The 25,705-nt window shown below is 34.4% G+C and overlaps 3 protein-coding genes across 3 annotated transcripts; 1 reads left to right on the top strand and 2 right to left on the bottom strand.

Annotated features, from left to right (window-relative positions):
- The first annotated feature begins 1,691 nt into the window (after positions 1-1,691).
- On the top strand, positions 1,692-9,500 carry LOC25490297 (O-fucosyltransferase 16). Its single transcript, XM_013606808.3, has 10 exons — positions 1,692-2,319; positions 2,398-2,448; positions 2,546-2,636; positions 2,727-2,803; positions 3,448-3,536; positions 3,652-3,838; positions 4,701-4,882; positions 7,679-7,781; positions 8,132-8,463; positions 8,564-9,500. Exons 1-10 carry the CDS (start codon positions 2,152-2,154, stop codon positions 9,000-9,002), a joined length of 1,719 nt encoding a protein of 572 aa, XP_013462262.1. The 5' UTR covers positions 1,692-2,151; the 3' UTR covers positions 9,003-9,500.
- A 370-nt stretch (positions 9,501-9,870) lies between these two features.
- LOC25490296 (uncharacterized) lies at positions 9,871-16,506 on the bottom strand. The gene is made up of 11 exons (XM_013606806.3): positions 15,776-16,506; positions 14,479-14,564; positions 14,203-14,396; positions 13,291-13,330; positions 12,490-12,571; positions 12,324-12,401; positions 12,088-12,213; positions 11,544-11,665; positions 11,009-11,048; positions 10,742-10,816; positions 9,871-10,163 (listed from the first exon to the last, which is right to left on the bottom strand). Exons 1-11 carry the CDS (start codon positions 16,081-16,083, stop codon positions 9,998-10,000), a joined length of 1,317 nt encoding a protein of 438 aa, XP_013462260.1. The 5' UTR covers positions 16,084-16,506; the 3' UTR covers positions 9,871-9,997.
- A 2,681-nt stretch (positions 16,507-19,187) lies between these two features.
- On the bottom strand, positions 19,188-23,847 carry LOC25490295 (WD repeat-containing protein DWA2). The gene is made up of 13 exons (XM_013606804.3): positions 23,668-23,847; positions 23,487-23,570; positions 23,260-23,392; positions 22,818-22,929; positions 22,289-22,388; positions 21,355-21,482; positions 21,071-21,140; positions 20,630-20,718; positions 20,322-20,367; positions 20,018-20,088; positions 19,869-19,942; positions 19,714-19,772; positions 19,188-19,614 (listed from the first exon to the last, which is right to left on the bottom strand). The coding sequence occupies exons 1-13, from the start codon at positions 23,710-23,712 to the stop codon at positions 19,573-19,575; spliced, it is 1,053 nt and encodes a 350-aa protein (XP_013462258.1). The 5' UTR covers positions 23,713-23,847; the 3' UTR covers positions 19,188-19,572.
- Positions 23,848-25,705: the final 1,858 nt, after the last annotated feature.

Below are 25,705 nucleotides of genomic sequence, written 5' to 3'. Positions count from 1 at the left end.
TTTAAATCAAATAAAAAAACATATAGGTCAATATCGAAAAATTGATGACACTGTAAGGACTACAACTAACAAAAGTTAATAAAAATAAAGAAATGATATTTGAACAACCATTTTATGACAATTTTCTCTCTCATATTCACATTTTGTTTTTACCTTCTCTCTCTATTGCTTTGGTATTTGTGCCAATACTCATATTTCTTTGTATATATATGTATATTTTTTTTTTTTGTCAGGTAGCCTAATGACTAGAATTCACCTTATAATGTGAATAAGTGGGGTGTCCGGAGTTCTAATTCCGATCCCTGCATATCATAATGCATTATCTTACCAACCGAGCTATGCTCACGGGAAAAAAAAATACTCATATTTCATTGTATATTTAAGTTGTTCCAAAAGTTGTCAACAAAAATGGTTATTCAAATAACACTGCAATAATATTTGCACAATCATTTGCTAACAACTTTGATGACAACCTCCTTTTTCTCTCTTATCATTGATAAAAAACAATGGAGAGAGAAAAAAGAAGAGAGAGAATAAGAATATATGAGAGAAAAAATTGTTTAAAAGTGGTAAAAAATGGTGGCATTTAACCTGGGACAATGAAATTTTTTCCCACCATAGAAAAGTGACTTTTTTCCAGGCACGTGGCGGTTGTGAAAACAATTATATTTATTTTAAAGCAATTTGAAAACAATTAAAAAAATAAAAATCAATGAGTACTTCTCTCTCTCTCTCTCAACTATCTGTCAGTATCCTCTATCACCTCCACCGTCCACCAGCTTCTCACAATAGAATTTTCTTTCATTTGCTCTTGCAAAATTATTTCCTGGAGAAGTTGTATAAAAAAAATGGTATAAGTTGAATTTAAACAATATTTTCTTCTCAAGATTAAGTTTTCAAAGTCATTGGTGGTGACTGCTTTGTTCGTTCATTCTGATTCCTTTCTATCATCTTCCTATTTCACGTTTTTGCAATTACACTTTGATAACATTTATAACTGAGTTCATACGAAATTTATGGTTGAAGTAGAAATTGGGTTGCAAATTTTTTCTTTAAACAAATTTTCATCTTAGTCTATGACATAATAAAAATTAAAAAACATCTTAGAAGACCCATACAAGTTACAGCTAAAACTAGAAAACATGGAATTGTATTTGGTAAAAAACACTTGCTGAGGAATTGGGATGTAAGAGAAACAATGAGTGGTTGTCTAGAAGATGATGGGTATGCAACTGAAATTAGAAATGCTACAAAGAATTTCAAAATTAATATTGACATCTTCAAGAGATACTTGAGTAAGAGCAAGTGAAGAAAAGACCCACCATTAGCGGTGGTGGTGGTGGTGTTGAACATTGACTAAAAATTATGGGTGAGGGAGAAGACCTGCTGGTTTCTGCAATAAGGTTGGGTCTTTTTTTTCCGAAAAAGAATCTATCAATGCAGTTCCAATAAGTTAGTTGCAGGTAGCCTCTCTTAAATCCCAACCATTGAATAAAATAATCAATAAATCAATGGTGAAGACATCACTTTTCCATCAAGGGAAAAAACTTTATCTTCCCATGCTAAATGCCACCGTAAAAAAAAAATGATTGTACAAATAAAATAAAAAAAAAAAAAAACATTTCTCATTGTACTAGTTGCCAGCATAAAACAAAAACCTCCAATTTCGATGAACCGAAAGCGTACCCCGTTTGTTTGTTAAAGTAAAACAATAAACAACAGATAGAGAGATATCACGAGAGTTCACGTGGGCACGTGCAAGGCAAGGAAAGAATCGAAATTCCATTTCCAAACAACAAAACAATGGCAATGGAAGCTATGATGCTAAGCAAGAAAAAACCAGAACCCAGCCACTTCCATTATTCACACTGTTCCCTTTTATAGTATTTTCCTTTTTCTCTTCTATTCTATTCACCCACTCACACATCACATCAATAATCACTTCCCGATAGAGATTACAGATTTCAATTTCAACAACGCATAACGCATTATTCTGCTACTCATTTCATTTCATATTTTATTATAAATATAAATAATTATTATAATTATAATACTGTAATATGATGATGAATTGAACATACATTTTTACAAATTGGTGTCTCCTCCTCCACCTCTCTCCCATTCTCAAAAGGGAGAGAAAAGAAAACAAAAATGGCGGTTCAGCGGCGGCGCCACCACTTTTACCAACGCTTCCGTCTTATGATTCCGATGATTTCCGCCGTCGCCGCCGCTCTACTTTTTCTCTTCGCAATGCTTTCTTTCTTAGCTCCTTCTCCTATCGATTCCGATCATATGCACCGGAGACGCCAACACATCACGGTAAATCTCTCTATCTCTCTGGACATTCACTCTTATCCAATAATTGATCATGAATTCATAATTTTTGTGTTTTTTCAGTATAACGAGAAAGGGAGTGAAGTGGTTGAAAAACTTGAGTTCCGTGTTCCGGTTAGGGCTTTTCTGGATTCCGATTGTGTTTCGTATAGATTTCATGATTTTGTTATTGGATCTTGATTACTTGATTGTTTGCTTTTGTTTTGATCAGAAAGACGGAGGAAAGCTGAGTCACGATGTGTGGAGTTCCAGAAATTCGGAACACTTCTATGGTTGCAGCAATGCCAGCAGCAAGTTTCCAAGTTCGTAATCTATTTCTGGATTCTGTTATTGGATCTTGTATATGAATATATGTATGAAAATGACGGATAACTGTGCCTTTTCAATTGCAGACGCTGAAGCAGCTACAAAACCGAATCGGTATTTGTTGATTGCAACTAGTGGAGGCTTGAATCAACAAAGAACTGGGGTACTTTCTCTGGACTATTTCATTATCATTAATACGGTTATAGTCAAAGCATGGATTTCATATATGGTTATTTAATTTTATTAAATGTGAAATGAACTAAAAAAATCATACGCTTCCTCAATCAGATTTGCCTTATATTAAGGTTGTCAAATAAAATTAACTTGTTCTTTTCTTGCTGAATTAAGTAATGTGACATTCAATGTGAAAAGGGACTATATTTGTTGGAGCTGGAGCCGTATAGTAATTAAATAATCATGGAGCATTAGTTGGCACATTTTCTTGAGTCTAGTGCTCATGGATGTCATAAATCTTGTTGAGAATCTTATTGCTTGCATCTGTGAAAGAGATGCATCCTGCTGACCCCACTTAGTGGGACAAGGCATGGTTGTTGTTGTTAAAGAGATGCATCCCTTATGTTTTCAGATCCTACCTGCTTGGCTTTTCTGTTAATTGTTGAAAATCTCAGTTAATAGTTTTGCATCAAAATCTGGAGTATTGAAACCAGTAAATCTTTTATGCTTAGTTACTATTCAAATCAGGATAGTATACTGCTGCATATAATGACTGTTGTTGGTGCTTATTGTTTGCAAACTATATGGGTACTCAGCTATCATGGTTAATCATTTTGTTTTTACAAATGGCAGATTACAGATGCTGTTGTTGTTGCGCGAATTTTGAATGCTACTTTGGTTGTTCCAAAATTGGATCAGCGATCATACTGGAAAGATTCTAGGTAATTTGCAGAAAGGACATATTGTAATTTGACTTAGCTACTAAAATATTGAAGTTTATAATTCTCATTGATGTTTGTTAGTTTGTGATACAATGCCATACTTTACCTTTTGCAGTAACTTTTCAGAGATCTTTGATGTTGATTGGTTTGCCTCATATTTGTCAAATGATGTCAAAATTATCAAGCAACTCCCAAGCAGTAAGGGTCGGAAAGCATTATCTGCATACAGCCTGCGTGTTCCAAGGAAATGCAGTGAAAGATGTTATATAAATCGTATATTGCCTGTACTCGTGAAAAAGCGTGTAAGTTTTTTAATTTTCTCAAAAATATTACTAGTCCTGCTAATATGCTGTACAACTTATTATGTTTTCCATTTTAAGCAGGAGGTGCCTTCGTTTCTCAGTTCGATTTTTTTTATCGCTCGGAAGATATTATATAATACTAGTAGGAAATTTTAACTGCTTTTCATTTAAGGACTATAGTCCATCTCTATGTGATGGATGTTATAGTAAATTTATTTTAGATGGATTAGATGATTCATCTGCATAATGAGTTTTTCAGGTTTCTTCATTAGGCTACCGATCTATTGGCTGTCTAATGAATTTTAACCCCGATGTGTGGTGCATAAAGTAACTTCTCAGTCAAGCTAGGATATCTCATCTTTTGCCAAAAATTTAAAACCATAGGATATCTCTCATCTTTTGCCAAAAATTTAAAACCTTTTCTGAACCTTTTCTATTTGCCAAGTGATCTTATAATTGGACTATTTGCAAGATCTAGATCCATATTTTTTCCCCATGATTTGCTTAATAAAAATTTAGACCGTTTTGATCTTTAAATATGACTGAGAAAGTCTATACCCTATGATCATTAAATATTCAAAGCTAGTCCCGAAATTTAACCCACTTTACGTCCTAGTTTCTATAAAATGGCTGATTTCAGTTATCAAAATAGGATGTTTTGTATGCTTGATACTGCAACAGTTTTTTGGGAAAATTTTGGAAGTAATGAAAGCTGTAGTCTGTACCAACTGGCTCTTTTTTGTTTTTAATAAACAAGTAATCAATACTTTAAATTCTGACCACTTTATCTAGTATATCAATAACTATTTGAACAAGATTATGAAGAAATATATTTAATATTGTTGCTTCATTTATATGGCAGGCTGTTCAACTCAACAAGTTTGACTACAGGCTTGCAAACAAATTGGATACTGAGTATCAGAAATTGAGATGTAGAGTTAATTACCATGCTCTAAGATTTACCGATCCAATACTAAAAATGGGTCAACAATTGGTCCAACGGATGAGGATGAGAAAGAAGCATTACATTGCACTGCATTTGAGGTAGTTTGTTAGATTTTTGCCCCTTTTATACGCTTGTCTGTCCTGTTTAGTTCACTTTCCCAGGTAATCTTATCAATCAGGTTCATCAATTTGGTAACCACTAAAACTATAATGTAGTATTAGTATCCATATATGTTGATCAATGTCCTTTTTAAAAATTTGCTCATGTACAAATACTTATCAAAACTGGGTTCAATTCTTACTTTCATGCTGGTATCCTCATTACATTTGCCTGTTAAGCATACCACTAAGATATTCATTTTATCTGCACAAATATGAAACACGTGAATGTTCATTTTCTTGGGGGACTACAATTTTGTTTAACATCATTTACAAGTAATATAACTCAAATTGGATAAGTGGAAATACACGACTGCTCCAATGCCCTTGTGCTGATTTTTTTTTTTTTTTTGTCTAGATAGGGAACTATAAGGCAGCTGAAATTAAATCAACCTGTTGAAGTTGTGCCCCTTTAGATAAAAGGAGGAGAGAAATTAATAATAGCTCTAAATTTTATTGATAATAACTTGAGTTTGACTTGTAATCTTCATTCTAGATTCAGCAGTGCATTGTGTTCCAAATACTATAAATTTGTTCTTGCTTATTTTCAGCCTTTACTACAGTGGCAATGTAATCAGAATGATCATATTAAGTGAAACAGAATTGTAATAAAGGTTGGAAATGAGTATGAACAAGTTTACAATATATGGTACACAATGCACTACTGAAGTTTCAATAACTCAATTGGTCAAGGTAAGGTAAGGGATTAAAGGAGTTGGGGAGTTAAAGGTCCAAGGTTTTAGCCTTGGCAAGGAGAAAAGTATCAACATAACAATTATCATACTAACATTTGTCATTCAAAATAAAAAATTACAACTCCCAAGTTAAATTAGAGTTCCTGGCATCTTCTCTAACGTAGATCTTATACGGTTCCTGCAGTTTTTCTCTATCTTTTTCCTTTCTAATCTTCACACGCTAATGGACATTATATTTCAATGATTCAGTTACATACATTAACATGAATACTTATAACTGCCAATTTCTTTCTTATTCCTCCATTCCTCCAAATGCATGCTATATTTATAACTGGCCTGCTATCAAATTACACACGGAAAACAAACTAGTAATGCACAATAAAGGATAAATAAAAACTAAACTTGCCTTCCCCCTCAAATGTGATAGTAGGTGAGCCAAGGAGTAGTATAAATCGAGGGTCTCTGAGGAAGAGAAATCTTTGAGTAGAGAGAGCATTGGTTAAAATATCAGCCAGCTGGTCTTCCGCAGGGATGTCACGCCTCAAGATTCTTGTTAAGAACTTTCTATCTTACAAAAAGATATCAAGCTCCACATGTTTTGTTCAAGCATATAAAATAGGATTGTACTAATGTTACAGTCCCGAGACTGTCGCATAAGATATGAGGGATGTCAAAAGGCACTTTCAATTCATTTAATAGGGAGTGTATCCATAGAATTTCTGCCGCTGTTGCTGCCTGGCTACTCGATTTAGCCTCTGCACTAGATATAGCCATCTGAGGTTGTTTCTTAGAACACCAAGAAACCAAGACCTTATATCATCTTGGTTAGCTTCCCAATCTGCATCACAATAGGCTGTTATGGCTAATTTTTGCTTGGAACAGAAGGTTTAAGATCAAGACCATGACTATCAGTGCCTTGTAAATTTCTAAAATATCTCCGTACTACTTTCCAATGATTCTCTAGAGGCTGAAACAGAAATTGACATTATAGCCACTGATCATTGTAGATGAAACAGCAGCTTTAGCTTGGAGAAGTTTGTGCTTTAGCCAACAACTCTTGAATATATCTGGCTTTTTTGTCTGATTTGGACACTTTTTTCCTTTTCAATTATACAGCTTTTGTTGTCAAATCCCAACGGGAGAATGTAAATTGGGTTTTAGATGGATTGGGGATGAATTTGGATGGATCCCGTGTTCACACGATCGGAATATCAATGGAAATTTGATCAAGGTTGGATATATTCTAGAAAATTTAGATTTTAATTTTAATATTTTAATATAAAATACTAAATTTGGATCTAAACTGTCCGATCTTAATTGAACGTTCACTGATGTCTTAACTGCGTGATTGCGGAGAATTCTTTCCTTTAGATATATTTTGATTGGAGATTGAACACAACCCGTCACGTATTATGTTTTTAAATTGTTTCTACTTGTTCATTTGTCTCTTACTCTGTCTGTCTCAAATTAGGTGTTCTTAGTTTTACACGAGAATTAAGGAAATGATTAGTAGTGTTGATTTTCATGGTATAATGTTTTATTTACTAAAACACCCTTATCAATAGAGTTGTTAGATGATTGAAATGCATTAAATAAGGGAACCCACTTGGGTTGTCCTGGTGATGTTGGCTTGGGACCTTGGAGTGTGCTCCTCTCAAGGTCTTAGGTTCAATTCTCTCTGGTGCCAATTTCGTTGGGTTAGTTTGGCTTATTAAAAAAAATGAAATTAATAAGGGTATGATAGTGGAAAAGAATAATAAATGTTTTATTAGTATTATAAGAGACAAACAATTTGAAACAAAGAAAAATGGTAAAGAGGATACCTAATTTTAAGGTTTTAGTCTTGGACTAAAGTTTGAGAGTCTGAGACCTTCGTATTTAGACTAGGTCCATATTATAGACTGCACTTGGTAGTTGGTACTGTTGATTTTATTCGGACAGCAAACAATGGCTTCTACACTTGTATAGATCCTATTAGGGAGAGTAATAGATAACAATTGAGTAGTTTCTAAGTTTGATCCACTTCTTCTTTCTGCTACAGATTTGAACCTGATATGCTTGCATTTTCTGGATGTGACTATGGTGGAGGAGAGAAGGAACATAAGGAACTGGGCGCAATAAGGAGGAGATGGAAGACACTACATGTAAGGCTTGCATGTTATTTTTTACTACCAACAATAATTTATTAAGAGATATAAAAAAATGTAATCACTTATTCACTATTAGACAATATTTTTCTATGCTTGATTACTTATGCAAAACCATATGGCATCAATTTCTTTTATAATGACAGTGCATATAAACCTAACTACATTTTTCATTAAATGAATATCAGCAATGGTTTTTAACATTTTAATGGTCTTTAACCCTGCTTGTGGCTGGATTCCAAGTAAATAGGCATTATTTGATAGAGAATATTTCACCTAATTATGTTTGCATGAGAAAACTGTTTAAAAAAGAGAATATGAATAATATGAAGTATATTGATATGCAGAAAAGCAATCCTGATAGGGCCAGGAGGCAGGGAAGATGTCCGTTAACCCCAGAAGAAGTCGGTCTAATGCTACGAGCATTGGGGTATGGTTCTGATGTTCATATTTATGTTGCATCTGGGGAAGTATATAGAGGAGATGAAACATTGGCACCTCTCAAAGCATTATTCCCTAATTTCCATTCAAAAGAAACCATTGCTACCAAGGAGGAACTAGAACCATTTTCTTCATTTTCTTCTCGCATGGCTGCCCTTGATTTTATTGTTTGTGATGAAAGCGACGTGTTTGTCACCAATAACAATGGTAACATGGCTAAAATATTAGCCGGACGAAGGTATGCTCTACTTCATTTGAATGTTTATTTTCACTTTCTGTTGGTCACCCGTCACTGATATCTACACTTACTAATTAGCTTTCTGTACACTTTCTTATAGGAGATACTTTGGTCACAAACCAACCATTCGTCCAAATGCTAAAAAACTCTACAGATTGTTCTTGAACAGAAGTAACTCGACTTGGGATGTTTTTGCTTCCAGTGTTCGTACTTTCCAGAAAGGCTTCATGGGGGAGCCAAAGGAGGTTAGACCTGGTAGAGGCGGGTTCCATGAGAATCCATCTACTTGCATATGTGAAGATTCTGTGGCCAAATTGGACAAAAATTCTGGATCTAGAAAATTTTCAAGGGACAAGTCAACCAAAAAATTTGTAGCAAATGATGAGGTGGATGTTGATGATAATGACGAGGATAATGATAATGATGACGATGATGATCAGAATGATCTTACAGATAGGGATATGTTCAATGAAACAATGTCAGACTATGAATCTCTGAACTTTGAGGATCCAGAGTTGGAGGAAATTATATCAGACTAGTGAAGCTGCAGTATTCAGTGCTGACTACCTGTTGTCTCATTCGTCATAACCCCTTAAGCAGCTACTGCTTGATTTTAAAGTTGCTAATAAAGCACAGATCCCGAACAGAAAAAGCACATATATTTCTCAACACTGGCTGAGCTGAACTTGAAGTGGATATAGTATGAAGACATCTTGAAAATTTTAATCATACAAACAATTTGTGCATTTTTAAGAGCATAATGGCCTCGGTTTGTTGCTAAATTTTGTGGGTGTTTGGACTTGTAATTAAATCTGGAAAGAGGTGATCAGAAGTTAGCAATGAGTGGAATGGGAGGACAGCCATTTGACATCTAGCCGCATACAAAATCGAGTTCGCTAGGAAGTAGGAAAATCTGTATATTTTCGTTGAGGAAAATCATTTCAATACACTTTTGTTCATATCTATCTTTGAGATTGTTGTTGTCAACTTACTTATATAGAAGCAACTGAATGCCAAGTTAAGTTTTTGTGTCCGAAGTTAACGTAGCAGCAGTCTTTTAATAAAATCACATAACTAGTTTTATACTGCTGATCAAAATGGTAAGTAGATTTTACAGTCTACAAATTGAATCAGTGACTGGTGTCTGCGAGAGTCTATCGACTCTTTTGAGTTCTTTGTTTAGAGCAGTTGGCGAAAACAGCTATAACTGAAGAAGAGGTTATTCGCTAAATTCTGAGTGGTCCATGTCTTTGGGTAAGGAAATAGGGATACCGGATCTGAAGGGGCAGCTGGTTTGGTGGTTTGATTGGATTGTGTCATAACTTGTCATGCAATTGATTTGCCTTTCTTAAAATGAAAATCATAAAATTTCAAGCCATGTTTAATCTAAAGTAAATGGAAAACTAATTACGATGGAAAGAATGAATAAAATGATTAATCTACAATATATATCTTTCAAAAAAGGAGTTCCCCTTAATGATATGATTACTCTAAAATTAAACAAAATAGACGATGGTGATTGTACATCAAATTTTCACTGTGATGAGGGCAAATCATCTGGCAAGTCATCTGCTTTTGGTGATGGAGGTGAAACAAAATCTAAATTGGGGAAGACACCAGGTGGCCTCTCCAAATGCTCAATTGAGAGTAATTGGCTTGAATCACCCACCACATCCGCCCATCCATAATGAGGTTCGGCCCTTCATGAGAAACAATCAAAGTTAACATGAATATTAATATAGGCATATAGCTATGATGTAAATGTAACCAGCCTCAACTTTATTCTTAATTGAATTAAAGACAAAATAAGAATTGTATTCATGCTAGTGTACCAAACATTTACCGGTGCTGAATATGTACCAAGTACAGGTACACAAAGCATTTAGGAGTACCCATGCACCATATAGATTTTAATTACGTTACATGCCCTTTACATGTTCACTTTAGAGGCTCTTTTTCCACATATAACTAGACTAGAATCACCTTGTGATCAGGAGAAAGTCCTCTGACCGTGGCCACAAGACTTAGCCACACACAAAAAAAAAAGTACAATAAGAAAGAATTAAATGATGTATATTTTGTGTGCTCGTGCCTAAATAATTTTTAGTTGAGGCTGTTGACCACCCAAGTATTTTTCACTCATCAAGGTAAGTCAACAAACCCTGGTAGAGATCAGTCTCGCACTCAAAACATGGCGATACCCCATGACTTAGAAAATAGGCAAATAGAGACATGAAAATGCAGTAGATTTGTGGGATGCAGAAAAGAATATCCTTACTCATAATATGTATCTTCATCTACAACTATATCCCAGCTCTCACCAGTGGTGCTATTTCCATACTTATGGACTTTCCTGTTGCAGGCAAAGGCTGATCCAGTTAGCAAGCGTAATAGAGACGTAACATTTCAACAAAGCATTTTGAGAAAGTGGTTCAAAACCGAGACATTGGATACAGTCATACAGATCTATTCAATAATGCAAATCATTTTTAAGCTCATCACAAATAAATAAACTAATCAGTTTATGGAAGCTTTGATTCCATACCCATTTCCAAAGTGCTCTTCTCCCCAAGTTCTTGACCAACCTGAGAAAAGGATGAAAATAGCATTGGATTTAAAAAAAATAAAAGACATATGATTATGTTGAAGAGTGAAAACCATGTAACAGTCATGTATAAGGGGGTAGAGAGAGGACAAGGCAGGCAGATCAACACAGCCACTCCTACTTGAACATAGACTTACAGGAGGAAACCCAGAATGCTGGAGGGCTGAATCAATAAGAGAAGCCCATTTTATGGACCTTGTTAGTTGGGACAAAGGCAAGTCCAACTACTCAGAGTCATGAGATACATGATTAACACCTTAAAGAAAGGTTACAGGTAATGCATGCTAATATTTTATTATTTCTACGGGAAGACAAAGACTCAAGCTTTAAACGAAATGAAACCTCCAAGACTACATCATTGGGTGCACTCTGACAACAATAATGAAACAGACAGACATGGCTTTTGGTTATTGCATGGGAACAACCAAATATGAAATAAATGTGAAAGACGACTTTATAAGTAAATATAACATACGTTCACTGCTAGGAGATACATGCCAAGTTTCCCCATGACGCGAACCTATGCCTTTAAAGAACCGCTCCTCCCACTTGTCTCCCCATTTTGTTCCAAGTTCAGTTTCGGCCCATTTATCTGTCCTGCGGAAGTGTAAGCAATGAAAAGAAAGCACCGAGAAGTTATAATTCAGCACTAGAACAAAAGGAACTCTTTCTTGTTAAACATTATGATAAACTGCAAAACAATCCCCTTGTATCCAAAAAATAATTAACAGGAAAATAAAAATTATTTAGGAGACAAAAACAATGAGAGAACAAGGGTAGCAAACTAAAAATAAAAATAGAAAAGAAAACCGAGGTCAAGGTGTAGGAAATAATATTATAATTCAACATCTGTAAGCATAGTACCATTGAAATAAACATAAATCAAATAAGATTTTGTCGGATAAAATTTCACAAAATCCACCGTTGAGCTGAAAGTTGTTCATCTATATGATGCTCACGTCTACACATGTGGACAATTGTTGGTAAAACAAATGAATTATCTAAGCTATAATACATACCATTTGAGAACAGACCCTCTTCCGTCATAATTCTCTCCCCACTTTTCCCACCAGGATTGTTCATTCAGTCTACCATACTTGTGTGCCCCCTTTTCAGTCCAGCCTTTAGCATCATATTTTTCCCACCTAAGTAAATTGAACAGTCAGAAATTCTAAAATATAAATGCATTTGATCCATTAATAATGCATAGAGATACCAGCTTTTGTTCTGTAAGATACATCATACATCAACTTACCATTTCTCATACCACCCAGCATTTTCGGTTCCTGATTTTGCTTGTTTTTGTGCACTCCTCTCTATTCTTGCTATGTTACTGCAAATTGAAACGAGAAAAAAAGAAGTTGTGTAAAGAATTCGTGGGGTTTACTTATTCACAACAAACAGAGAAATAAAGGAGTGACCTCCATTCATCTTGATGAAGATTTTCTTGCCATGTTTCCCACCAAGAATCCCCTTCAGAATTTCTGCCGGATTTCTCCACACCTACGAGAACTTACAAAATTAATCACATGCATCCACAGGTTAGGTTATTCAAGAGTTCAAAAAATCACGACAAAAAACCCTGCTACTCAGTATTTCTTCAATCAATTACACCATTAGATGATAATGGTAGTTGAATCAGGCAATGGTTTAATAAACTTGGATGATAAAGCATGAAACAGGGGCAATGTGAAGAAAAACTTTGAATGACATGCTAGCAGCATTATTTGCTTATCAACAGTGTGACAGATTAGGATAGTGTATGAAATTTTAGCTCAGCCATCCCATAACTTTAGTGGGAAGATTTTTTTATATCACTTTATTTATTTATTTAGACTCTGTCTGTGTTACGATCATGCAGTCATAGAAATTGATTCATTTCACTTGACATAGATTTTAAAAATTCCTGCAGGTGCTAAAGAATTGTAGATATTAGCAGGCAATATGAAGAAACATTTTTTTTTTATGTAGACATAACCATAGATCAACCGAATGTTGTTAAAAATTAGTCGTCGCAATAAATCTACAGATTTATGTTAAATGTACAAACAGCATGTTTGAGCAAGGGTACAAAGGTAAGTTTGAGCCCCTTGAAGTATCTTTAGGATAAAACAATCATGTATTTCTGCCCAGAAGTAATTTGACTGGCCCCAGAAACACGCTAAGAATTGTTAAGTACTTCCAGTAATGCTTCTATATCAAATATAAAGGAAGTAACATACCTAGCTCCTTATATCCAGTCCAGTCGCTCTTCTCCCACCACTGTCAATTAGATCAATAAAGCCAATTAAATGAATCCACCTGGGGTGTGATACTGATAGGGTCCTGAATACTGTCAATCTATCATATTAAAAATAAATCCACCTAGGAAGCCATTTGATGGGGTTATAAAAAAAACACAAACCTAACATGCTTCAAATCATGCCTAATTTAATTCAGCTACAAAAAGTTGTTACAGTGATATGCTAAAAACATATGAACAAACAACTGATGCCATGTCAATGGAATTATTAGCTCCTTGGTTTACTCAAAAATAAGTTGTGATAATGCATGAGACTTGACATCGCCATAACTATCTAGATGAATTATACAAATTAAAAAGCAAATCAAAGGTTTCCAAAAAGCACGTTTTTTATTATTAACCTAAGGAAAAGTTAACAATTAAAAGTACATAAATAAATTACATGAAAACCTGAAATTTTAATCAAGAGCCACTTCAAGAGTTAAAATCAAACTCTAACGGTTTGAATGTAGTTCTCAATACTTTCAAGGTAAGTAAGTGCTAACACACCATGATCCTCTCCTTATTAATGCATACTCTGCATACTAAGACGCTATCTAAGCCTAACAGAAAGTCGGCACTAAAATCTTTACTATCTACAATTTGGTAATTAAGATCACTCCTTTTTATTTGTTACAGAAGTCCACTCCTTCGTTATAGATTTATAGTACAATGATGCCTTTAAGCAAACAAGGATCATTTGCACACATCAAACAAGGTTATATTTGATAACTAAGCCAAGTATGATAAAAGAAATAAGATAGAGTTCGCTCAGAAAGTCACTTTAACATACACTGTTTACGTAGATTTTTCCCCAACAAAAAGGACATTCAAACATTAAAAGTACAAATACCGTTTCTTTCCATTGCGAGGAACCATCATGGGATTGACCACCCATTCTTGTCCATCTACATCTATACCCGTTTTCACCCAGCTCTTCCCCGTTTTCTCTGTACCATGTACTCCCATCTTCATTAGTGCCGGACTCATTAACATTTTCATTTAACAGACTGATACCCCAGTCCTTCTCATTTGCTATACCAGTGTCTGCGTATAAACAAGTGAAAAATAGCCTTCATTTATGTTTGGTGCAAATAAAAAACGATAAAGTTATAAAATGATAACCCACCTCTTTTTGGTGGGGTGTCACGTGACTGAGGACCGGAATTTCTCGGTGTGCAACGAGGAAAGAATTTTTCCTGCTTCAGAATGGACCTGTGGCAATCATGGCATAAAGCACCATAATCATTCAGAAAAAGTTCCAGCTAATGTAGGTTGTAAAAAGTATAAACAAAAGCTAATTAACATTCATGATATAATTTCTTCCACAAACAGCAAAGAAAAAGGCTTAAATATGTATTTGATCCCTGCAAATAGGGGTCGCTTAAAAATTGGTCCTTGTATTCACTAATCCTTGCAAACAAACCCTGCAATTATTAATCATTTAAAAATTGGTCCTTCTACCCAGTTAATTGCAGCCAGGTCATCTGTTTACTGACGTGGCGCTGTTTAACCGGTCTCCACCTGACAGCTCAGCCATCTGGGCATGGGAATGGACGAAAATTCCCCTCTTCAGGTGAGGCCAACGTAAGAGGGGCATTTTCGTCCATTCCCATGCCCAGATGGCTGAGCTGTCAAGTGGAGACCGGTTAAAAGCGCCACGTCAGTAAACAGATGACCTGGCTGCAATTAACTGAGTAGAAGGACCAATTTTTAAATGATTAATAATTGCAGGGTTTGTTTGCAAGAATTAGTGAATGCAAGGACCAATTTTTAAGCGACCCCTATTTGCAGGGATCAAATACATATTTAAGCCAAGAATATATGCATAAAGAAAAAGGAAAAAGTGAAAAGTATTCTTAGTGCTTCCTTGCTCTGGAAAGGTCCGAACATTTTGGCACCATGACATCTTTATCCATATTAACTATCTTTGTAATCTCACTTCATTCCTGTTATACAATCCACTCCACAAGGAATTACCACAAGTTACTGTTAAATAGTGGCTATAGCTGCGCTATACCACTACTACTGGACAAACTGCTATTGTTCTGCAATATGCTATTTAGTACAAAATGTTGTCAAATAGCTGCTTTAGTCGTGCTATAGCATTGCATGATAGCGGCAGAATTTTAACAATCCGCTATTTTCTACTATCCATGATTCATAGGACCAAGTAAGTTATCAGTAACACATGAAGATTATAATTCTGAGTTCAGAACACCGTTAACACATTTGAACAGGAAATGAAAGTGAACAAACGCGTTCAGACTAGAGATCTAGAATCACACCAAAACCAGACATTCATAGTATTATTTCATTTGAATATTAAATTGGATTTTAATTTCACATCAACAAAGGGATTTTAGTTATGAAAATGAAATTGAAGGCGTGAAATATAAAATTGATTAGAACAAAGATAAACATACGGTGGAGAAGCGAAAGGCATTGCAGCAGGAGGAGTAGCTTGAGTCCTAACTCTATGAATGTGAGAATTTTTCTTTGGATCGAATCTCCGTTCCTCAATTTTGTCACCGCCGTTGCCTGCTCCACTGGTTCTTCGAATTGGAGTAACAGAGTCGGAACAACAGCAATGAAATTTGAGATTACCGAGTGGAACTCGTTGAGCATCGAAGCACAGCTTTCTTCGCTTTCTCCGGCATAACTCCGGGAAGTGATTGAGTTGCGGCGTTACTCTGAGCTTGAAATCGAAGAAGCCTCTAGAACTCGCCGCCATTAAATTAAATTAAATTAAATTAGTAACATTGACAAATCAAGTACAATGCAATGTGTAAGTGTAACTAACTTCCAAATACTCTTCCTCTTTCTTTTACGAGCTATAACTGTTTTGTTTTGCTTAAAATATAACAATGAGTGAGAATGAGGTTAAAAAAAATGGAATTGGAAGAGTAAATGTTATGAGGAAATGGAATAATTGTTTTGAAATGTTTGATTTGAGAGTGTAGAATGTTCGAAATTGAGAGGGTTATGAATGTGAATGTGGTTGAAGTGATGAGATCCGGGAAGTGATTCGACCATGGCTACCGATTCCCAGATTTGCCCTGTCTATACATATACACGTGAGCATCTGGGTCCCACCACCACTTCTCTCCTTCCTACTATTCCAATTTCCTTCCGCCACGTGTCTTTTCTTCTAACGTCGTCGGTATCTTTGTTGGATCAGACTTGAGAAACACCACATTCTCATCCAATAAAAATTTATTTTCTTCTTCTAAGAGATGATGGAATATTATTAACTACTACAGTATAAATTAATTAAGGAAATATGATAGGAAGAAAATTGGACTAAGTTAGAGATAATGGAGATATATTGTCATCCAATACAAATTTAACAAATTGTCATCTAAGTTTATATTATAACCCTTTTTAGAAATTTCTATCCAATACTCTTTTTCTTATGTTAATGTTAATTAAGTAAATCAACTTTATAAATATCTCTAATTTTGTTTTTAATTTCTAAAAAAAAAAACGGACTTTTTAGTTAGTGTAGAAAATTTCATCACCATTTTTAGTCTTGTAAATTTTTCCATCAACATTTTTTATTCTTGAAAAAAAATTCGTCTGCATTTTCTAGTCCTTAAAAATGTTAAACAAAAAAAATGTTACACCGACTAATAAACATACTAGTTTTTTATAGGGACAAAAACGACAATTTGAATATTTATATGGATAATTTACATAAATATTTATTTTTATGATAAAAAGTTTTAGGTGAGTTGAGCTGTGAAGGCTCACCAGAGTTAGAGCAGACATCAATGTTCAAAGAAAATTTATTGATTTTCTTAAAAAAAAAAAAAAAAAGACTTATAGATGTACTTGTATATCATCTACAAAAATGATCCTCACATAGAAGACAAAAATTGAACTTATGACATTTCAAATAAATCAACTTAGTATTATTAACTATGTTAACATTCATTAACTATACTCAATTTTTATTGGTACATATCATCTTTTCTCAATAAAAACATCCTAAATCAGTTCTCAATTATAAAATTTGTATTTATGCTTTCGAACATTATAAATGTTATATACTACTGATTCAACAAAGAAATGTTATATACTTTATGCTAGAAATTTATGTGTAGTGTTGCTCTTATAATCGAGACACTTTGAGTCTTAATAGTAGTAGTGTTTTAATTTCAGTTGATTAGAGAACTGGAATATCAACATGTCAATTCACTCCTAAGATATCCTCGTGTTAGAAGACATTTGAAACACAAGATCAAATACTCGCCACCAAGATAACGTGGCCATACAAGGGAAATACAAGAAATAGACTCGAAATCAAATCCACGCTGGATACCAAAAAGTCCTCACAACTTATCCACAACCCATCCTCACGTCTAGTCACTACAAAATGCTCCAAGTCTTCCCTTCCACACTTTGTTAAACATAATCCCGCCACGTGTCCATCAAAATTGCCACGAGGACACGTCAAAGCACCTGTTGACCATGAGAATGAGAAATTGTGGATACTGGATAAGAAGCTGAGTCAAAAGAAGTACAAGCTTACGTGGTACTAAAAAATTTATGGTGATCAAGCTCTTTACGTGGCAAACAAAAACAAGTCAGCTTGCAACTGAGATTACTTGGTTTGCTCTTCAACTAGGAGACCAAATTGTGATATGTTATTCTTCATTATTATATCCTAAATTCAAAGTGGAAGTTGAGAGGAGCATGGCCACGTATGCATAACAGGGCATGGCATTACAACAACACCATTATCTTTATTCTACATCCTCTTGACGAGTGAGGACTGAGGACCACAATTTAGCAAGCTACTTTATGTTTTAACTACCTGGTCTCAAACACAACATAGGCTTAGTGGCTTTGAGTAACGTCAAGTTGGTGCAAATTATTGGATTATAGCTGAAGGGGACATCCATTATGGAACTGCCTAATATATTTCTTTAGAGTACAAGTAGTTTCTTACAATTAATAGAATTCTATGAATTTGTAGCTATGGTTACAATTACTTTTCTTACTTATGACTCTTTATTTTATACTGGTTGGAGTTTGAATCCCAAATTTTACATATATTATGCATTGTTTATGCCAACTGAGCTAAACTTACGAGGACTCTTACTTATGACTCTAGTAAAATGAAATATCACAATTGTTAATAAAATAAAAAAATTATTAGCATTCTAACAACCGATTCATTATACACATTTACATATAATATTGTCTTTTTTTTTTTTTTTAAAGAACATATAATATTGTCAAAACTTGTCCACAAAAAAAAGTTATTCATCAAAGGTGAAGACTAATTTCTTGCTCCCATGAAGTGAATAACTGTTCACTCAGATACTAATGCAAAATTTAGGATGTAAAATTTCAGAGACAACAAAACCAAAGGTTCGCATTTCATGATCCCAATAGTCTTTTGCCTAACTGCATGGTGGTGGACGCCAAATGATTTAGTAGAGAACAAATTTTTCCCACTTTCTAAAGTACACAGTTTCCCCCCCCCGCTAGATGTGTGTATAAATGAACAAAAACTGTTTTTTTCTTTCTTTCTTCCGTCTACATATGTATTTCAGAAATAAGGTGAATCATGTACGTGGAAAGGATACATGTGCTCTCTTTACCGGATTCATTTTGAGCCATTACTTTTCTCACCCTATGAATTTCTTGCCATTCCTATTCGGATTCTAAAATCCAAAATGTTCAGTGTATTTTGGAGGTTTTTATGGGTATTTATGCCATTCAAATTCTATAATCCGAACTACATAGGGCGAGCAAGAAACTCATACGGTGGGAAAAGAAGCGGTCTTCATTTTGATGTTGAGATTCACACTTGGAGCGCTAATCCCATTTCATGTACCATTTTATAAACTACAAGACGAATTGGGAAGATACATAAATAATATGTAGTTCCATAGATTACATAATGACTTCATGAATTACATAACATGGATGTCAAACCAAATAATATGATAGAAATCACAATTCAGACTATAAAATTCAAGTTGAAAGATAAAAATTCAACCAAAAAATTGTTGATTTCTAATCTATGGATGATTCTTGGTCAAGGATGTCATGCCAATGTAACATCTAATCCTGTTAACCAACATCAAACCCACCAACAACTGTGTTGAGTCTTCAACCCATCTGTTTATCTCAAGACTCTAGAGGCAGGAAATTACTGACATACACAACAAGATGACAAATGGTAACATCAACGCGATGATGTTGAACATCATTTTTTGGAGATGAAAGGCTTCATAGATTCTAGAACCACCTGTTTGAAAAGTAAAGTGGTTATTTAGATCAGTTTATTTGGGGGAAATAATTATATTTTCCTAAACATGTAAGCAATAAGATTTGCTCGTTTTCTTACCCTTCCGTCATAGGACAAAGATGCAAAAATCCATGGTTGACGAGAACTCCATGTAAGCCCTGTAAAATGATTTTTTTTTATATGACATAGTCTATAGTCTATAAAGATCATGGATAGTCTCTAAAGATCATCGATTAAAAGCCAGAAGCTCTTACCATAAATACTGTCTTCATAATCGCTGTATGTATTAAGCAGTGGATCAACCAAACTGACAGATGACTCTGCTTGGCTGCCAAATATGCGAGCAAAGATGAATAAAAACTACATAAAAATATATAATGATATCTAAAGATAAGAATATGACCTTTCAGTTGGTAACTCATCATGGTTTATCGAGGCCGACCACAAGTTGACAGTCGAATCCGTTCCAGCACTCTGAAATATCCAAATTCAATGACAGATAACTTTATATTCCACAACATGAAAATTTATAATATAGCCCACCTTTCACCAGTGCGTCTGTGCATACAAGTGCGTAGAAAAACTCTACAAAAAATAAGCTTATCTCAATCCTAAAAAAAAGTTTGTTGCAGAGGTCCCTTGTCCGTATTTATTTGTGTGTGATATATTAAATTTAGAGAGAGAGAAGGAGGGAGGGAGAGGAGGACCAGGATCATTCCGTCATACTCTGGGTTACACTTGACAATCCATGTCCTGGCAATACAAGTAATACATATCGCTAATCAGATGTCTGAAAAAGAAAAACTGCCATCAAATAGTTTATTTTCATTGGATATTTTTTAATGAAATAAAAAAAGTAGGTAGGTTATTTGTGCATTAAAAGCCTGATCGTAACAACAAATGGGAAGCACTAGTAGCAAAGCTGTTTTCTGTTCTACTTTCTTTTCTCTTTCATTTTTTTTCCCTTTCAAATAAAAAAAATAAAATAAGCTTGAAAACTATACATGACAGGTACCAATGTGTGTGGCCTGGAAGCTCTTGGATTGGAACTTTTGGTTTTCTTTGATCCCAAATGCGTATCCCTGACTCATGCTCTGCTGTAACCTGTAAATAACATAGCAATTCAATTTTTCCAACATGAACAAAAAGACGTTGAATTTTACACTCTAGAAGACAGTTTCTTCTGTAAACTCGATCAAAAATCAAAGTGATCAAACCCATCTATAAAAATTCATGTATTTTGACGCTAGGACACAAAAACAGCAATCTGTAATGTGCATATTTGTATCTCTAATTAAATGACAACAATAAATGCTGCCAATCCATATTATATCATTGGGTGAATTTCAGAAAATTTTAGCAATATATACCATCTCAGACACAGATATTATAAAACCAAATAGAAGGTATAAAGACATGTATCAGTAGAATGAGGCTCACAAAATTCAACTCTTACAAGTATGTTGTTCTTTCTAGGATGGTAGTCAACACTGCGGACATGGGAACATTCAATTGAAAGTGTCTTCCTGTGATTTAAATAATCCAATTAGTAGACATGAAATTCCAACAGGTACTGATTAACAGAAAAAAATTACTTGGTTTGAGGGAATATTTATCCCTCTTCCAGCACACCAGATCCTGAACTTGAAATGCAATGAGTAATTTACTTAAATGGAAGGAAGATAACAAATACAATGAATTTCAAAATGAACCGGTTAAAGAATGAATTTAGGAACATACTTCATCGTTCTCACATCCCAAAACTGGAGAGATGATTCAGAAGTTGCAGCTACAGAATTCATGTCATGTGGATCCCATGCTCCTCCAGATAACTTGTGCATCATACCAGCTGAATCTTGGGATTGTACCTAGGTTTTTGTTGTTTGTATGTTTTGAGAGGAGGGTGGAGTACTAAGTCAAAATCACTAAATTTTCCACCAGATTTTAAAAAAGCAGTGACTATCAACATAAAGGCATATGATTATCAAAGTCCCAACCCCAAATCTTAGGTCCTAATGAAACCTCGTATAAAACTTTGTGGTGTTTGGCTTGCATTCAGAATGGCAATTAGTATCAATGTTGACTTTTCCTATGCAAATTAAACTCTTGCAGGGAACAAAATTAGATCCCTTATGGACAATATGTAATCCGTTCTCAGTGGCCTATATCATAAACTGTGGCATCACAGGTTAACAGTTGTTTGGAGAAATCCATTGGCCAATATCTTCACTCATCAACAGCCCTTCGTTTTCTAAAATGCCTCTCATTCAAACAACATTTTATGATTCGGTAATAGTTACAAACTAATTAGTTGTTCATAAATATCAATTACAGGAATATAAAATATTTTCCCCTTCACTTTTGTATTTTAAATGCCTAGAGTCCAGAGAGAAACTATTTGGTTCTTTTTTGCAAGAACAGATAATCTTTCATGGTTTACTCTCCCAAGTCAGCATGTTTTCCTACCCTTCGTGGTAAGGGTTCATTTGTTGGTTTATTATGACACGTAACGGTAACTTGAATAATAATAACTTGTGACTTTGAACTGATATGTATTTTCTTTTTTGGATTTTGAACTGATATGTATATGTATGCAAGTATAACATACGTGTGTTTTTGTGGTGCGTATGTATCAATCTCACAAACTGCATATAGCACACCATAAACTTCATACCTGTGCAGTTTTCTTGGAAACATCCAAACTCCACAAGCATAGGTTTTCATCATCGATGCTAATCAATTTATCGTGCCTTCCAGTTGGCCACCAAAGAATACTGCTTGGTAGTAAATGTTCAGTAAGAAAGGGTAAAAGACCATATAAATGTGAATAACAAACATATACTAAAGAGGAAAGTTGTAAAATAATTCAAGCAAAATTTTCGACGTAGCCAAAAAGAGTAGTCCAACAGTGTGAAATAGAGAAATCACGTGTAGCTTAATCAAAATAATTAAACTAATTTCTGCACATAAATTTTCTCAACGTCTTCTGACAACTTCCTAAACCTTAGGCAATGAGACAGTCTATGGTAGAAGCTTAAGTGCAAAACAATATAAACGAAGAAACCCCCGCAAGTGGGCGGTGGGATTGGTCCCCTCGGATTAGTCGATTCTTGGATCGGATACCGAGTTTTCAAAAAAAATAAAATATATATATATATATATATATAAACGAAGAAATCTGCACAAGGGAATTGCATACTCACCATTTGATCTTACCAGATTGAGTTTCAAGAGATGTAATTTTCTCTAATTGAGGAGAATTTAACTCGCCATATAACTCCGGAATCTGCCATATTGCTGCTCCATAGGTTTCACCTATATCAACAAAAGGCAATCAGAAGTTTTTCTAGTTTCTAACAAGTTTAATTAAGTGCTTACATATAAGTTATTTCTACAACAAAGAAAATAAAGTCAAATTGTTTTGATATAAGCTACAGTTATTTTCATAAACTATCCCAGAGAGCTTATAGAAATAAGCCGAAAACAGCTTATGGACATGTCACAAGTCATTTCAAAAAGCTCTCTCAAATAGTATCAGAAAAGCCTACCTATGCTTAAATAAGTCAATCATACAGTAAAAGAAATTGATGCTCGAGAAGCACAAACTATCTACGAAAATTAAAGTAAACAGACATGTTTTCATACCGTTGGAATAGACGGTTGAGAAAATGCGTTGATCAAAAGGACAAGAAACAAGGTCCCAGATCTCATTGGGATGCGAAAACAGTCCCTCACAGAAAAGTTCGGTTCCATTTGCCGAAAGCCGAATAAGATGTACCTGTAATTTGTAAATGTGATGTATGTAACGATTCACTCAATTAAGATCAAATCCAGTGAAAACTGAATTGGAGCATGCGTGTGTATTAATATACCTCATTTTCTTCTTTAAGGCTAAGAGTTCCGGCGAGGAAACTTGTGTGATCTGTATCTGCTTTCACATCTGATATGCATCTAGCCTAGACAAGACAATCAAAACAGTGATTAAAGGGAATGATAATAATTGGATTAATTAATGGAGAGTGGGGGGTGAATAATGAGAATTGTGAAATTGACCTGATATTTGAGACCATATCCGATACCAGATGATACAGCTTGCATTGCTTTTGATCTTGGTTGCTGCTTAGACTATACCTGAATGAATGGAAAGTTTCAGCTACACTGTCCGGAGTTAAACCCAAAAATGCCACCGTAGTGCATGGGTTGCTGCTTGATAGCTTTTTTTCTTGGCTTATATATTTTTTGTTTTATTTTATCTACTTTTTTTTTTTTTGAGAGGATTTTATTTTATCTACTTCTAAAATTCTTCTTGGTCATTTATCTTTTCTCTAAATCATAGCAGTCCTTCATCTTTTTAAGAGTGTGATATTATAGTCCTTATTTTCATTCATTTTGATATATCTAAAGGACTGAGACATCATTATTCAAAAAAAAAAAAAGGATTGAGATATCAAACTTTTAAAAAGATGCTTAAACGATTTTAAAAAAAAAAATAAAGAAGTAAAACGATATTGACAAAGATAAAGAACCAAAATGAATTTTTGATAAAAGATAAAGGACGAAAAATATATTTAAATATTTTTTATTATTTTTTCTTAGAAGTAAAATGGGTTGGTGATAGAATAAAGAATTTGAAGGAATTTCTTTTCTCATCCTATATGTTCACTTCTCTTGCGCCCTCCGATTTAATAATTTGACCTCATTTAGATTTTGTTTATGATTATAAAATCTAAAATGGATATTTATCTTTTTGAACCCCTTCTCTAACAATTCATCCTTTTTTAAAATAAAAAAAAATCAAATTATATAATCCCGAGCGTGTTTTCCGCCTTCGGAATATATAATTTAAACCCCCTTTATGTGTATGTGTGTTTTTCTTAGAAGCTAGAACCTTATGGGCTTATAACCTTTGTCACCTTCCACCCATACATCTCCTAAAATACCCTCATTTTGACGAACAAAAAAACGTGATTTCAAAGCACAGTGTGAGCATCAATGGACTTCAAACACACAATTTTCGTCTAAATGTAAGGCAATATGACTATAAAATATTCCTCATTTGTTTTCTAAGCATTTTTGTTTGATTCACGTCACCAAATTTGTGTCGGCACCGTTCAGATTATATAAAATCCATATTTTTTAATTACATAATTTAGATTAAATAAATTGAATTTTGGTGACACATAAATAGACTAGATTTCTGACTGTAGTTTGCACTGTTTCAGTTATGGATGCTCTCGTTGATACCCCTCGTCTAGTTTGACACACCTCAAATTGTGGAACCGTCTGTCGATATGAATACAAACCTTGCACCTCAAGTTTTGGATGACCTTGATGATGTGAAAGTCGAGGTTCCTCATATGGATGTGAAGTCAAACCTCACACCTCAAATTTTAGGTAATCCTTCTGACAATGCAAAAGTCGAAGTTCTTCGATCTTCAGTTTATAATCCTTACAGCAGTGTCAAAGCCGATGTGCCCCCTCTAGTTATGAATCATTTTATTGATTATTAGATACATTTTAACTCTGAAAGAAAGTTTACTTCACTAGACGATTTGTTGACATGGGTTCGAGATGAAGTAAGGAAGTTAGGATTTACTATTGTTGTTGAAAAATCAAAGAAAGGATGAAATGTCAGAATATTTTTGTTACATTGACATGTGAAATATGAGGTTCATATATCGAGTACAAGAAGTTGTGCAAATATAAAATAGTTGGTTTAATGAAATGTGAGCATATGTTTTGAGTGAGCGTTTATTTGTCGAGTATTGGTAATTTAAGCCTTAGAGTTAGGGATGGAGAACACAACAATGAGATGGCTTAAGCCTTCGTGAGTTGATAACCTCAATTATCCTTCCAAAAGATATTATGACCATTTTACATAATACAAATGGGTGAAGTGCAACTGCTATCAAACATATTTATAATGCACCTCATAGATATATGCATTAATGTTTCAGGGATTCAATATCAGATATGCAACTTGGTATCACTTCTACCGATTTGACACACTTTATTGCATTTGATTATATGTTGTATGAGAAGGACGATAACATCCATTAGGCTCTACATTGGTGTCGTGATTTGTTGGAAT

This window comes from Medicago truncatula, chromosome 3 (genome assembly GCF_003473485.1).
Source record: "Medicago truncatula cultivar Jemalong A17 chromosome 3, MtrunA17r5.0-ANR, whole genome shotgun sequence".
Classification (NCBI taxonomy): Eukaryota; Viridiplantae; Streptophyta; class Magnoliopsida; order Fabales; family Fabaceae; genus Medicago; species Medicago truncatula.
This window is presented reverse-complemented; position numbering and strand designations above follow the sequence as displayed.

Excerpts from the sequence above, each read along its gene's own strand:
- LOC25490296 (XM_013606806.3), bottom strand. The coding sequence starts at position 16,083 with ATGGCGGCGAGTTCTAGAGGCTTCTTCGATTTCAAGCTCAGAGTAACG. Across the intron at positions 13,331-14,202 it reads CCTCGCAATGGAAAGAAACG|TGGTGGGAGAAGAGCGACTG; the intron begins GTATTTGTACTT and ends TCTAATTGACAG. Across the intron at positions 12,214-12,323 it reads GCTGGGTGGTATGAGAAATG|GTGGGAAAAATATGATGCTA; the intron begins GTAAGTTGATGT and ends CAATTTACTTAG.
- LOC25490295 (XM_013606804.3), bottom strand. The coding sequence starts at position 23,712 with ATGCAAGCTGTATCATCTGGTATCGGATATGGTCTCAAATATCAG. Across the intron at positions 19,943-20,017 it reads GATGAGTTACCAACTGAAAG|CCAAGCAGAGTCATCTGTCA; the intron begins GTCATATTCTTA and ends CATATTTGGCAG. Across the intron at positions 19,773-19,868 it reads TTATGAAGACAGTATTTATG|GGCTTACATGGAGTTCTCGT; the intron begins GTAAGAGCTTCT and ends ATCATTTTACAG.
- LOC25490297 (XM_013606808.3), top strand. The coding sequence starts at position 2,152 with ATGGCGGTTCAGCGGCGGCGCCACCACTTTTACCAACGCTTCCGTCTT. Across the intron at positions 2,320-2,397 it reads GGAGACGCCAACACATCACG|TATAACGAGAAAGGGAGTGA; the intron begins GTAAATCTCTCT and ends GTGTTTTTTCAG. Across the intron at positions 2,637-2,726 it reads TGCCAGCAGCAAGTTTCCAA|ACGCTGAAGCAGCTACAAAA; the intron begins GTTCGTAATCTA and ends TTTCAATTGCAG.